Source organism: Lytechinus pictus, chromosome 14, assembly GCF_037042905.1.
Source record: "Lytechinus pictus isolate F3 Inbred chromosome 14, Lp3.0, whole genome shotgun sequence".
In the NCBI taxonomy this organism is placed as follows: domain Eukaryota; kingdom Metazoa; phylum Echinodermata; class Echinoidea; order Temnopleuroida; family Toxopneustidae; genus Lytechinus; species Lytechinus pictus.
Window position 1 is genome coordinate 26,013,525 of NC_087258.1, and position 15,470 is coordinate 26,028,994.

Below are 15,470 nucleotides of genomic sequence, written 5' to 3' on the forward strand. Positions count from 1 at the left end.
GCTTTGATCGATCTAGGGTCAGATTTCGCCGTTGTGACTGCAGCCCCGTCTCTAGGCACATTTTCCACGTGGATGCTAGATTGTCATTACCATATCGAGAAAATGGACGTCAATAAATTATACCTCATGAGTAGTTCGCATGTCAAGTTAAACTTATCTTTTGCTCATCATCTGAGGGTTTTTTTCCAAAGGGACTGACACACTCTCAAGAAAATAGCCTTCCCCGATATTTCATCTTTTGCCATGAATTCAAATTTGAATTCGATTTCTTTAATTCTAATATTAATTTCAATTTGTTTTTGGAATATGAACTTAAATCTAGATTTCAATTTAGGCTTGGATTTCAATCTAATTTAAGAATCGAATTTGATTTTGAATTTGAATTTCAATCTATATATTTGGATATGAACTTGAATTTATAATCGAATTTGAATTTGACTTTAATCTTAAATTTGAAGTTGAATTTAGATTTGACTTCAAATTCAAATTTTAATTTCGAATTTGAATTTGAATCTCTAACATTATTATTAATATGAGTATAGAGGTCATTAAACTGGATTTGGCACGGTTGCCACATATTCTGCCCATTGCAAAAATGTAGAGTGACTGTTTTCACCATGAGGGCGTATTTTCTTATTCAACATGTTGAATGCTTTGGTTTTGCCATTGCTATATCGATGTTTTTTTTCTTTATGCTTTGTTTCATCAATAACGACGTATGATCCATGCACTTCTATAGGATCATTCCCTCCAAGAAATACGCTAGCTACTGAAAGTCGTCATGTGAAAATATATGCACATGGAACTAAGGAGAAACGGATTGAATTGCTTGCAGCATTAATTGTGCATTTCACCCAGAAAGCTCCTTGATTTCACGCAAAAAATGTATTTTCACTTGTGTGTATATATGCGTTTCAGAAAGATATCGGGATGACTTTGCACTAATCAAATTCACCGTTGCCGATCGGAGCAGCAAGAGCTTGTAATGAAAACACACATGAGAAGTCCATTGATTTTCAGGGACATTATACCTCTAAGTTCTACTTCAGCAAGATAATGATGATAATAATAATAGGCATTTATAATGCGCCATCTATCTAGAAATATTCTATTCCGAGGCGCGTTGTTATCATTATTATTACCCCGGCTTTAGCTCGAGCTGCCTTTCAGCGCACATGCATTCAAGGAATCAATCCTTCCGGGTACCCATTCACCTCACCTGGGTTGAGTGCAGCACAATGTGAATAAATTTCTTGCTGAAGGAAATTACGCCATGGCTGGGATTCGAACCCACGACCCTCTGTTTCAGAGTCAGAAGACTTATCCACTGGGCCACAACGCTCCAATGCGATGCCCCGTGATTACGATGGCATAACTATTTCAGTCCAGACCCTACCATCCATGAAGGCCTACACAGAAATACAAATCTGCACCCCACATGGAAAAGGTGAATCCCTGCGCCATCATAACAAAATTTCTTTGCACCCTAAACATGCTAAATGGTGCAACTCCTATAGTATACGGGTGCGAAACTATTAACATACAAAGGCGTGGAAATTTTGACACTTTCTTGGAGGGTACAACTCTGCATCCATTATGGTGCAAAATGTAGCTAGCTGCAACAATGAAAACAAATCTAGTTCTTGTGAAACGTACGTTGCGCCCCCCCCCCCCCATTGATTAAACGTACTTCTGAGTGATGTGATCTTCCTAAAGCCATTAAACCTTGTTGCTTCTGCTTTACGTGTATTCAGGAGTTACTGACAGGTATATAGTGTTACAATGATGAAATATCTAGTTGAGGTGGCGTCCGTGATATGAAGCTGGAATAGATTTTAATAGAACAAATACAGAGCGAATGTGAAATTTCAACAATAATTTTTTGTAAATGTATAATCTGATATTTACAAATGGCAAGGTACATGTACTTTGTGAAACAGATGAATGTTTTTCTCTGGCCCTGTTCTACAAGAAATAATTGAAAATAGAGGCAGATTTCCAAGAATAGACAGGTGGATCGTGCCTGGGAATGAGGAGCTTTTTTTTTTGTTTAGTCGAGCATAGAGATCGGGTGTGTGTTTCGAAAAGCTGTTCGTAATTTGAGAGCGACTTTAAGAACGACTGGCGAACCTTTCTTACGCGCTAAATAATCACCAATGAACATTCAATGGTCAATATCATTTACCACAAGAAATGATCACTAGCCGGAACAGCTTTATGAAACACACCCCCTTCACAATTTGTTATTAGTCTGTATAAATCTTCCCTTGGAGACAACATTCTTTTAAATGATTTATTTGCTCGGCAGATTTCTAAGGATTCAGTTGTGTTCTTAAAGCAGTAATAACTTTATTTATGGAGTGGGCGGGAGGGGGGAGGGTCTTTCGAAAATTCTGAAATTTCGATGTCCCCTTCTTGTATGAAACCACATGCTTGTCCATGGTCGACAAAATACAGACATAAATGATGAATTCAGTGACCGAACATATAACCTAGGGCAAAGGAGATAAAGTGTCTAAGAATATTACTTAGTAGTAAAGCTGAATTTGAGCTATTACTACACAGAAATTACAGCTTTTAGCCTTTTATTCTCATATTACAACCTGTATATTAGCCGGTGATAGAACTATGATTGTGTCAGCTTCAAATACTGGAATAATTTGCCACCTATGATAAAACAGTTTCCATCAATATCAATTTTCAGAAAGGCAGTAAAACCCATCCCATTTGTAGGTTTTAGTTTTAGCATTATTCCTTTTATTTTATTGATTTCCGCTTTGGGCCTTATGGGTAAAGCGCCGTATATAAGTAATAATAATCATTATAGACGTGAGATAAGTAGGTTAATGAAGTTTCGTCACTACATTGTTTTCAAGTGACCCAGACGGAGTACACTAGTGATGACAGATAAATTTGGTAACATGATTTCCAGGCAAGATCCATCCTGTTTATTCCTGGAAATCTGCCTCTTATATTTTCAATTATTTCTTGTAAAACAAGGCCAGTGGAAAGTATTCATTCTGTTGCACAAACTACATTTACTTTGCCATCTGCACATACAGGTTAAACATTTACCAAATTAATTGTTTATATTGCACCTCCTCTCTGTATTTTTTTTTCAATAAAAAACTCTTCCTTCACGGACGCCTCTTCCAATCCACAAGTTATCACATAACTGTAACACTATACAGCCGTCAGTAACTTCTGAATGCACGTAAAAGCAGGAGCAAAATGGTTAATTTTTTCAGGAGGGTCACGCCATTCAGCCGAGCATTTTGTCATTTTCTGGAATATAGAAATGTTATTGGATGACTCGTCTTGGAAAAAAAGTCTTATAATCCAAATTATTAATGGGGGGGGGGGGATATAATTGCGTAGAAATGAACGCATTGATACAATAACCACATATTCGTGTTTCATGTCATACAAAATATGAATGAAATGGAATTAGGGTGGCGCCATAGCATTTTTATATGGGTATTTGGGGTGTTTTTTTTTTTTTTTTTTTTTTTTTTTTTTTTTGGGGGGGGGGGGGTGTTCTCATCGAAGGAAATTATGCACTTGCACTTTTCATCCGGCCCCCGACGTACTGTGTCCTTCACTTTAGGACAAGGTCACAAGAATCAAATTATAATGTATTTTTCAATTCAAAAGGTGCAACTGTTTTTTTGTTTAGATTAACCGTGTGATTGAAAGCAATAGTAACAATCATTTCACTGTGGAATCGTTTTAATACCCAGCGCGTGGAGATTGTGCTTTCGTGTAGATCTTCATACTCTTTAAGCGGGCTAGAATGATCAAATCCGTGGATCAGGGTTAAGCGCCTATAGACGACTAGCTATATGTACATGTAGCTCTTCACACGCGTAAATCAGAAGCCTCGGAATGCAGAGGGGGGGGGGGGGGTGGTGGTTAGCCTCACTTTTTGATAAATGTCTTGAAAAAGGTAAAATTTACAATATGATTCCTCGTTTTGCAAGGCCAGTACGTCCCTTTGTCCCTACGGAACACTTTCAAAACCGTTCCGCGGTCCTTGGACGATTGATTCGGACAACAAGTCAAGGCAATTTATTTTATTTTTTGTAATGGCGATAACCGTGATAGTGCATGGCACAGCATATTACGCGTATACGTGTTCTTAAATGAGTATTATTTTTCATGGGAAAGTAAATAACATGGGAAAGAAAAGCTTTACTTCTTTTGATCACATCCTGTCCTCAGGTCAGAAGCCTGACACTGCAGTCACACCAACGAAACCGATATCAGACCGACAAAAGTTTTTACGTTGTTTCCTATGAATATATAATCGGTTGATTAGGAGTCGATTTCACGGTTGTGGCTACAGCCTTATCCAAGCTCTCAGTCGGTCGTATCACTGACAACCAGTGACGGGTTTGAAACGTTATCACCGTATGACAATCATTTGACAGGATATTGATCGAGTTGTTTGTGTGTGAAATAATGATATTCAAGCTCAGGTTTTGTTTATTTAAGTCAACATATATTAGGAAATCGATCATGAAAGTTCATACGGCTGATAGAAGGTATTAATAAATTCAACCTTTGCTGCTAAACGCTGGAAAATGTAGCTCGAAACGTTTGGTATTCTACTGCCCCCGCCTCCCATTATCGATATAAGCAAAGGCATCGCATTATCTCGTGAGATGATTTTTTTGGAGGGGGGGGGGGGTGATTGGGGCATAAGGTGACCCAACCTGAAGAAGAAGAAAAAAAAACCGTTATTCTGAATAGGTCAATTCCCATTTCCCCTCTTTTCTAAAAAAATATGAATAGGAGAGCGGGGCGAGTCCGCCCCCTTTTTCACGCTCTTCTAGAATCGTCATTTCTTTAGCAGGAAGGTCGTGCTTCATCATGTATAAAGGTCTAGGTAATATTTGCCTAATACCTTATTTTCGGCAAGGACATGCATGCGGTTTTGGCAAAAATGGGCCGTAAAGAAAATTTACAGTGCAGGGCGAACCTGCCCCACCCTGGGGTAAGTTCGCCGGTTACGTGGGGCGAGTTTGCCCATACGGAAAACAGTGATATATGAAACAAAGTGATGTGTTCAAAGACACCAAACATTTTTTTCACATTTTTTTTTTGGAACAACGACGACTTCTAGTTCGATAATCTATGAAACGTTATCATGATTTAGCACATATACCGACATACTTGCATGTCATGTCATGTTAAAGATATTTTTGTAGGCCTATATGAAGATAAAGTCGGGGCGGACCTGTCCCGTCGCAAAAGGAGCGAACTAGCCCCCCCCCCCCCGGGCAGACATTTTCTTTTATCTTGTTTTTCTCAAAATGTACAACATATTTTGAAGTATTAAAGACATATTTCAGTAAGCAAATATCACACCTTTCGAACAAAAACAAAAAAACACTATGCATGTAAATGCATTCATAAGTGCCTATAAAAAATATAAGTAATTTGAAAAAAAATATTAAAAAATGGCCTCGAAATGGACGAGTCGCCGTGATTTTCTGGAATTCCGAGCAGATGATATGTTGCTACCTTTGGGCAGGTTAACATTACATCATCAACAAAACTTACGTGCAGTCACAGCAAAGTGGAAGATCACGTGGTGGGCGGACCTACCCCGGGGGCGGATTAGCCCCGCTCTCCCCTACATATCATCCAGTTACTTTCAAATCAATATTCAAAGAATAAATATTAGAGCTTACTTTTTCTCAAAGACCCACCCTTATTTGCATATTCTATATTTTGTTTTTATACATAATATTATGCTATAGTCGCACCAACGAGACTCTAAACCGACCGATGTTATACGTCATTGGTAATAATGTAATAGCTTTGATCGATCTGGAGTCGGGTTCGTCGGTGTAAAAGTGGCATTAGATAGGATACTTTTTAACGCATGTGTCTTCCGGTAATAGGTCTACAGTGATTTAAAGGTAAAGTCCACCACAGATTTGAATCATTAGAGGAAAATCAGACTAGCACAATGCTGAAAATTTCATCAAAATCGGAAATAAAAGTTACGACCATTGGAAGTTTCGCTTATTTTTCACAAAACCGTTATATGCACAACCAAGTGACATGCAAATGAAAGAGTCGATGATGTCCCTCATGCACTCATTATTTGTTTTGTTTTATATTGTTCGAGTTATACAATAATATTGTATAATTCGAACAATATAAAACAAAACAAATAGTCATTTCAATTTTGACAGATTTGACAATAAGAACAAACTTGTCTGATCCAGAAATTGTTAACACAATGGTAATACCATATTTTCATTGAGGAATGAAACTTTGTTTCACAGGGCAACGGGGGAAAAATTTGAATATTTCATGTTTCACATAATAAAATATAAAGAAATAGTGAGTGAGTGATGTCATCAGGTGTCATCATTTGCATACCGACCAGGATGTGCACATAACTGTTTTGTGAAATTAAGAAAACCTTTTAATAAACAATTCATAATTTTCTTATTTTACATCCAATTTCGATGAAATTTTCAGTGTTATGCATGTTGGACTTTTCTCCTTCTATTCGAATCAGCTGTTGGGTTGGACTTGTTTTTTAACCATATTTCGAACCCAATATGTTTTCGTTATCCACAGAAACTGGGCCAGCTCTTTTATTTCCCACCCTTAAGATTGTTATCGCAGACTAATAGTCCATGATCTGGATAGTTACGAAACGAAAAGGCAATCTTTCAGTGGCTCGCGGATATCCGCTGGGATAAGATATCTCATATCAGACTGACACTCGGCTCTTCCGTCCCCACTAGAGTCCAGTTTAAAAACGCCTAAACCTGAAAAGTCTTGACGCCAGCACATAACAAGCCATACGCAGAGTTATTTTCCGAGAGGTAGGAGGGTGGACGAAATATGTTCAAAAATGCATACAAGCGATAGAGCGAAGCGACCCAGCTGAGGGTTTGTTTATTTGCAATACCCCCATGGCTTTGATGAGTCGGATGAGTTGGTGTGGAGCAATCCCCATCCCCCCGCTTTGTTTACGAAAAATAAAATCCCGAATAGGCAAATGGATGCCATGCGATGTAACATAAAAAAAAAAAAAAAAAAAGGCCAAGCCTATCATACCATTGACCCTGTAATCACGTGTTTCTAACTGTTTAATTTGTTTTTGTTTCCACCAGAAGTTATCTGGTTCCCTTTCCCCCTCCCCGCTATGTGAAATCCGTGAATCTTAACATGAATCAAGCTTTGTCAAAACTTTGTTTAATTAAAATAATTTTTTTTAAAGAAAATTGAAAAAAAAATATTACACAACACCCTTCATTATAAAACGTCATACCATTATCATCATAAGAGAAAAATGGTGATGTTATAATATTGGTACAGAAACTACAGTAACTCAACATCAATAGTAGCAGCAAGGACAACAACAATAGCAAATAATTGAAATTACAGGGATGGTCCGGGCTGAAAATATTTATATCTTAATAGAGTAAAATTCACAAATTAAAATGCTGAAAATTTCATCAAAATCGGATAACAAGTATTGAAGTTATTGAATTTTAAAGTTTATCAATATTTTTTTTAAACAGTTATATTGCACATCGCATGAATATACATTAGGTGGGCTGATGACGTCATATCCCAACTTTCCCTTTTCTTATGTTATTACGTGAAATCACAAATTTTAATTTTTTTCTTACACGTGTAAAATTGTGTGTCTCCATTTTGATGAAATAAGATGCTGCAATGAATAACTAATGCACGTAATCAGTTGTCAATCCAATTGTTTTAGTACTTGGTAGAAAATAGTTGAATAAACCTAATTTCATATAATAAAATACAAAAGAACAAATGGGGATATGACAGCATCAGCCCACCTAATGAATATTCATGAAGATGTGCCTAGAACTGTTTCACAGGAATAATGCAAATTTTTAAAATTCAATAATTTCGTCATTTTTTTCCCATTTTGATCAAATCTTCAGCATTTTGCTTTATGAATTTTACTCTATTTATTGAGACATAATTATCTCCAGCCTGGACCATCCCTTTAACACTAATTTCTTGTTGGGATCGATTTGCACATACCACATAATGAACACCAATTTGACAACGTTTGACAATGCTTGTTATGGCACCAGTAATGTTTTGACTACTAGGGAAGCAGGGTTCGTCGGTTATTTCCTATCCCATAAACAGAAGACCATGAGGCATATCCCTGCCAGGATGTCAGTTTCATGATTTCCTCATGCATGTATTCATTTCGGATCCCTGTTCAGTTGAACATTAACGAATTTACAAAGAGATCAATTCCAGAATAATAGGGGTCAATGGTGCCTGGGAGAGGGCGCCAAACATCCTGATCTTCCTGTTTGAATGTTGTTTCCTTGATCCGTTGGTGTGCATTACCAAGCTATTGATATCGTCAACACATGATCTTTTATAGTTGTCTTGATAACATTTTTCACACTGCAGTACTGTAGTGGTTTATGAGAAAGATTAAGGGAATATCAAAAGCACGGAACTTATTCAATAATCATGTCATCAAATTCATTCATAACATGGACAAAAATATATGGTAAACCGGATGAACTATTAAACAATAACCAAGTCAAAATGTCAACATGATCAACTGTTTTTGTCTAGCCTTTTCAATGAATGATGACTTTTTTAATGCAACATACTGATACGGCGATAACTGTATTGGTATCTATTTTACAAAGCGTGAAGTTATACTATCTTGATTCCTTGGCATTTTAGTGTCTCCACTCAGTGCATCTTTCATTCATTCTATTCACATTTCTGTCTCTGATTTGCTTTAAGTTTCCCAATTCACACAATTTGCATCCTCTTATTCAGAAAAATCGTTGCCTTTATTCTACTAATGCACGTTTCGTATATACTAGCTTTGACAAATCTTATCCTCTTTTCTTTATGCAGGTGTGTGGACCCTTGCAGCAATCCTGTCTTTACCACCCCTCACTCGGGGATGGGGAGACTACGGCTTTCTTCCAAACCAATCCTTCTGCTTCTGCAGATGGCGAACCAGTATCTCCTACACCTTCTTCATGGTTGGTGTGTGCTTCGGTGGACCATGTTCAGTGATGACCTTCTGCTACGTCAACATCCTCAAAGTCGTCCGTCAAAGCAGGAAACGCGTCGCCAGTAACCCGATGCCAGCCATGAAGCCAAAACCAAAGAAACTTACAGGTTCTCCAAAGGCAGAATCAAAGAACTCAATGCCATCGTTCTGTGTGAACAATGCTAATACCGGAACGCGGTCACCGTTAAAGAGCGCGGTCCACGATTCGGTTAACCCAACCGTTGATGCGGTAAACGGAAGCGACGCCCGTCAAATGCTGCGGTCCCATCTGAATGATATCATCCGGACAAAAACGATCGAAATGTCGCAGAATAGCATGTCGCATAAGAATTCTCAAATTGACCAATCCGATTCGGATGATTCCGGACGTGACAGTTCGGGACAAAATGGGACCGACAGTGCAGAAAGCTCTCCTGTAAAAACAAACGGTATTAGTTCACTTAGACCCAAGCCAAGAGAAATCAAATGGATTGTTCCGGAGAAAAGGTCATCCATAGCGAGCACTACAGGATCAACATCCCCCAATAATGGCGAAGACAGTAACAGCAACAAACTTCACGGAAGGCCAAAGGGCCAGAAAGAAACAGAAAAAAGTTCCTTTGCCCGTCTTGCTGTTCCAATGCCCGCTGACCTGGTGAGGAGAAAGCAGCGAAAGAAAAACAGATCCGAATCGGAGAAGCGGCGGAAAGAAGAGGAACTTAAACTAACCAAGTCTTTTTTGGTTGTCATCTTTGTCTTCATTCTGTGCTGGTTTCCGTTTTGTATTACTATGTTCTGGAGCGTTTTTTCAAAAAGGGACAACGCCGTCCCACGTCCTGTAGACATGGGCACCTTGCTTCTCGGGTACCTGAACAGTTGCTGTAACCCTATCATCTACGGTGTGATGAACAAGAGGTTCCGCGCTGGCTACAAGAGCATTCTCTGCCGATGGAGACACAAGAAAACCGATAATGGTAACACTACATTCCAAGTAGACGGGATAAACTTAAATACATCCACAATGGGATCTGTTGGGTAACAATTCCAGACCTGGTGAAATAATGAACCTCTTATTTTATAACTGTACTAAGCCACTGTTCATGGATAAATGCTATGCACACCGTACCGGTAAACCACCTCAGTACATGTATTGGGTCAAATGTTGTGTGAACCCCAAATATAGTATTCTAAATGGTGTACGTGGATTTATCTTATTAAAATTGATCAACTTCTCAGACACTCTAATAACAGATGGACTATACACAGTTTCCATATTAATCTGGTCTATTGCAGTTTGGCTTCACAGCACTTGGTCTGAGACTATCTTGTACTAGTGTAATGGTATACTTTCCACTTCGTCTCCCTATCATTTTACTTTGCCAAATGAACAACTGGTTCATGAACAGTAATCTAACCATAAGCATGTAGACTACGTGGTAATAGACCGAGTGGATGATAGACGAAATTGATATAAGCGAAATGGATATTAGACAAAGGTCTAGTGTGCGTAATTTCAATTATACCATGGAGGTAGAAACCAAACGGTTGGTAGTCAAACTGGTTGTAGACGAACTGGTATTCGACCGTTGCAGAAAGAGTTGCGTTTAAACGCAAGTCAAAAAATCAATCGCAAGTCCCAAATGCGCGCTGTTGGTTGGTTGAAAATCAAGTTGCGCATGATTTTTAGAGTTGCGATCGATTGCAATTCTTTCTGCAACGGGCCCCTGGTGGGGAGAGTAAACGAAGTGAATTTAGACCTATCGACAATCTACCGAACTGTCACAGTTTGGTAGTTTGTCGACAGGTCTATATCCGCTTCATCATGCGAGTCCCGTCCCGCTGCAGTACGAAAAAATATTTTGCCAAGATACTCGCCACGTTTTGTCGTTATCTACCCAGGTGTACATGGGTACCGGAAATGATTTTGATTTTAAGGATTTAAAAATCCTTAAGAGATTTGAACAATAAAACTCGTTTCATGTCTTTATGGTATGGGACAATGTTCCCATGTTCAGAGTGTTGCGATCAATTTATATCGACATCGTTGTGTTCAAATTCATATAAGTCTCAAATCTTTGTTCGAGGTGGTCTAAATATTATATTTGGATTAAAGTCAAACTCGTCAGGTAAAACGGATCCTGGTAGTCTTCATCTTAATGCTCATGATGTATACAAATTTGTGCTACAGTGTATATCAATAGAGTACCGAAGTGATCACGCACAAAAAGTGTTAGATGACCACATGGATTGATTCATAATTAGCCCTATATGAAGTCAGTGTATTATTGGCCTGGTTCCTAAAATTTAGAACCAGGCCCAATAATACACTGACTTCAATGGGGTGAATTATGTATTCATGGGGTCTTATCTAAGACCCCCATGGACTGATCTCCACCACATTTTGGTAGTGGGGGGTTTTCATCACGCTCCACCAAAATATGGTATCAAAAATGCTGATGTGCAAAAAGGGAAAATTCATGAGGTCACACTACGGTACTCTATACAGTGCGTATCAAAAAAAAGTTTACACTTTGAAAAAATCCTGTAAAATTATACATTTGTAATATCCTGAAGATTTTTACACATTTTAACATAGGTACAGATCCATTTAAGCAAATGACGATATAACTGTCGAAAATATTTCCGCTTGAGTGAGCCCCACTTACTTTCGAAAAGTAAGTGAAAAATGATTTGCGCAGAACTTTGAAATAGTTATGCGAATAACACGTTGAATTTAGCTAGTAAAATTGATTTGAAGATATCTTTTACCTTTTTAAACTTGTTTCCTTGCCCAGAACACTTCGAAGAGTGATTTGCTTTTAATTACACTGAGCTGTGATTTACATAAAATGGCCTAGGCTGGATTTTCAATTTGTTAATCATTGTCAAGCTTGGAAAAAGTGTGGAGAAACAAGTATTAAATGAAAAATGAAATGTAAACCCACTTTAAATGATAAAAACTTAGTGAAAAAATGCTGGAGATGTCTGATATAAACTTTCGTTCAGATTCAGTTATGTCCTCAGATCCAGCTGGCACAAAAAGGGTAAAGGTTGTGCTTACTAAGTGTTGAAATTTCAATATGGGTGGCAAAATTGTTACAAAATGCTTGAATGTATCCGTTTTATTTCAATTGACTAAAAGTGCAATGTATGAGAAATGTTTCGCAGGGTAAGTTTGATTTCGCCCTTTCCCCTTGACACAGCGTGAAAACGAGCATTTCTGCGCAAACAGATTTCTGCGAGCTTTAAAAAAATGGACAGTGCTCACTCAAGTGTAACATTCTGTCAAAACTTTTACTTTAATTGGATAGATGAGACCCAAACCCAAGATTTTATGTGAAGAAATTACAATGGAAATGTCAGTGGCCTTCTTTTCTAATCTCTTTACTAGTTTAAAATCATATTATTTTCAGCCCGATGTACCTCCTGTTTTATATAATTTTCTTATACACCAGACAGAGCATTTAGATGCTATACAGTGCGTATCACAAAAAAAACGAAACCGAAGTTTATCGGTGATTTATCATAACTCAAATACAATAGACAAATGACCTATCACTGTAAAGCTTTACTTAGAATGTCTTCGTTTAGCTTGTATAACATGCAAGATTTTTCATCCACGCATGAGTGAGTGAAAACAATTTGAAGAAAGGATAGCAAAAAGTCATTTGGCGGGGGGGGGGGTATCAAAATTTCAAAAAGAAAATCACATGCCTAAAAAGTTCAATATCTGCTCTTTAATTTCATAGCTAAATCGCAGAAAATGGTCAGGAAATAACAAAGTATGTTTCTTCAAAACAACGCTTGTCATTTCCATAATTTCATGAAACATACGTTTTTTCACCGGTTTCGCACCGAAGCTATCGCACAGTTAACAAAAGATTTTCTGCATGTCTGATCGACAAAAAAAACCCGGATTGTCGAGTAAGTCTAAAAGCTATCCCGCAAAACCTCTTCACTTAATGAAATTATTGGAATTGAAGCCTTATTTCAAACAAACGGAAGTTTTTTATTTCTCGACCGTTTTCTGTTATTCAGGTATCAAATTAAAGAACATATATTGAACTTTTTTAAAATGTGATTTTCTTTTTGAAACTCAGATACCGCCCGCCAAGTGACTTTTTGGATTCCTTTCTTCAAATTGTCTTTGCTCATTCAAGCATGAATGAGGAATAATCTAAGTTATTTCAAAGGAAAGAAGAGACCCTACGCTTTACAATGATAGGTCATTTGTCTATTGTATTTGCGATTAAGGCACGATAAATCATCTATAAATCTCGGTTTCGTTTTTTGTGGGACGCACTGTATTGCACATGTTGAAAAGAGTAATTTGCACTTTCGTACAGTGGTCATGTTTTTTACACTTTCAATTTATCAAGCACTAGATCAATGTGTTTACTATCCTTTATCTGTTCAGTGGTTTTCTTCTTAATAACACTCTTACTATATCTGTTAATTGGAAGTAACCCAAAATGATTTTGTTATTTTTATGCAACAATAAACATTCCTTGTTGTGTGTCGGATATCAAATATATGTTTTTTATTGAATGTGGAAATGAAAAAAAAGTGAAAATCTGTAAATAAACAGTACTGTTACCACCGTGACGACTGTGTGTCAAATTATTGACTGTTATTAGCCCTTATCGATCTCTTCGGCTAATAGACATGCCCATCCCCTATAGATTTCCACGATGAAAAGAAAATAGGGTAAGAAGGAGAAAAGGAAAGGAAGGTGAAATGGATGAAATGAAAATATAATATTGTTGAATTTTATGTCACAATATATCACAAAATATGGGTTTCATTAACCCCCCCCCCCAACAAAAAACAATCGTTTGGCTCAGTCATTACCCCACTATATATATCAAAGGTAAAAAGTGACTAAAAGTGTTTGAAATAGAGGGGGTGTGATCCAAATATCCTAAGTAATGGTATGTAGTGTTACAGTCACAACAAACGGATTCGAAGCTGATCGATTGTAGTCTCTGTCATTGGAAATAACAATAGATTTTTGTCAGTCTGGAATGGTCTTTGTCGGTGTGACTGGGCCACTAATGGAAACATGATGTAAGAGAGATAGAGAGAGAGAGAAGGGAGATGAAAATTACAAAGGCTGAGGAGAAACGGAAAGACAAAGTGAGAAATGTGTAAGAAAGATCCAACATCTAGGAAGAGAGAGAGAGAGAAGGTGGGGGGGGGGGGGGAAGTGAAGAGGGAGGCATGGAAAGAGACTGATTGATTGAATTTATTCTTCTTCATTTCAAACAAATTTACAAAGTAAGTAGGAACAAATCAGAATATGAATAACAGAAATGAAAAAAAGTGAACTTATTGGAAAGAGGGAGAGAGGGAGAGAGAGAGAGAGAAAGAAACTTAAGAAAGAAAGAAAGAAAGAAGGGATTCCCTAATTATGTAGACCTACTGTATCCTTATACCTGTCCGGTAATCCTGATTTAGCACGCTCTCCTCGGACTGGATGGAAAAGCCGTTGATGGCGCTATCTCAGAATCACTGCCCTGCCAATATGACCATGGACCCTGATAGGATCAACTTCAGAGTTAAATTTTCGGAACTCGATTTGGAGGCTTGTAGCAGTTGGGCCAGAAATTTGACTATTATATATTATATAACTCTTGCCATGCCTCCATCAGGTAAGAGGTACTTTAAAACTCCGAAATTCCTTCATAATTACATTTACATCTTCTTTTTTTTCAACCCTTAATCAATATCGGTAGACCTCTTCTGCCATGAGATGGCGCTATAGCGCAAACATGTTCACAAAACTTGAAGCATGCGAAATACATGTTAGTAAATGAAAGTGACATTTGTGTAAAAAGTAAATAATTTGCAGAATTCAAGCACAAATAAATAGAGGTATACGCCATATTAAGAGGTAAATTGAGAAGAAATAGTATTAATGTACATTCTAACGTCAATAAGCACCATGCAAGTTTTACCGCTGTGGCGTGTGATACGCGGTGACCTGCAGCTACTCTGACCCACTCATCAAATGTACGAGGTGGTGAAATAAGGTTGGAAATATTGGCTTATTTCCTCTTGTTCTCGGGGATAAATGCTTGATTTTTGATAATGTCAATTTTAATTCCAGTCATTCATCATAGAATTTGGGTCTAAAGTAAATTGAATTTTTAAAAATTTTAAAAACAAAAATGTGCTCACATTTAACGTATTTGAGCGCTCTGGTGTCTTGGTGAGTAAAAAAAAAATGATTCCCAGGTTTATAATGAAAACAAATTATAGATGAATGAAATGAGTATGTTTTGTTGCAAAAGTGATATTTTAAATACTTTTTTTCTTCAAATGTGCGTTGTACGTGGCATAGATCTACATGTCCACGCGCATGCGTACGACGAAATCATGAATATTCATATTAGGATCCGGAACTCCCTCGGACCGGACAACA

The 15,470-nt window shown here is 37.6% G+C and overlaps 1 protein-coding gene across 1 annotated transcript in view; it reads left to right on the forward strand.

Annotated features, from left to right (window-relative positions):
- LOC129276857 (alpha-2B adrenergic receptor-like) overlaps positions 1-13,651 on the forward strand; it is a 29,427-nt gene extending 15,776 nt beyond the window's left edge. The window contains exon 2 of the mRNA XM_064109183.1: positions 8,905-13,651. Coding sequence (XP_063965253.1) covers positions 8,905-10,085 — 1,181 coding nt within the window. The 3' untranslated portion in view covers positions 10,086-13,651. The remainder of the gene's footprint in view (positions 1-8,904) is intronic.
- The last annotated feature ends 1,819 nt before the right edge of the window (positions 13,652-15,470 follow it).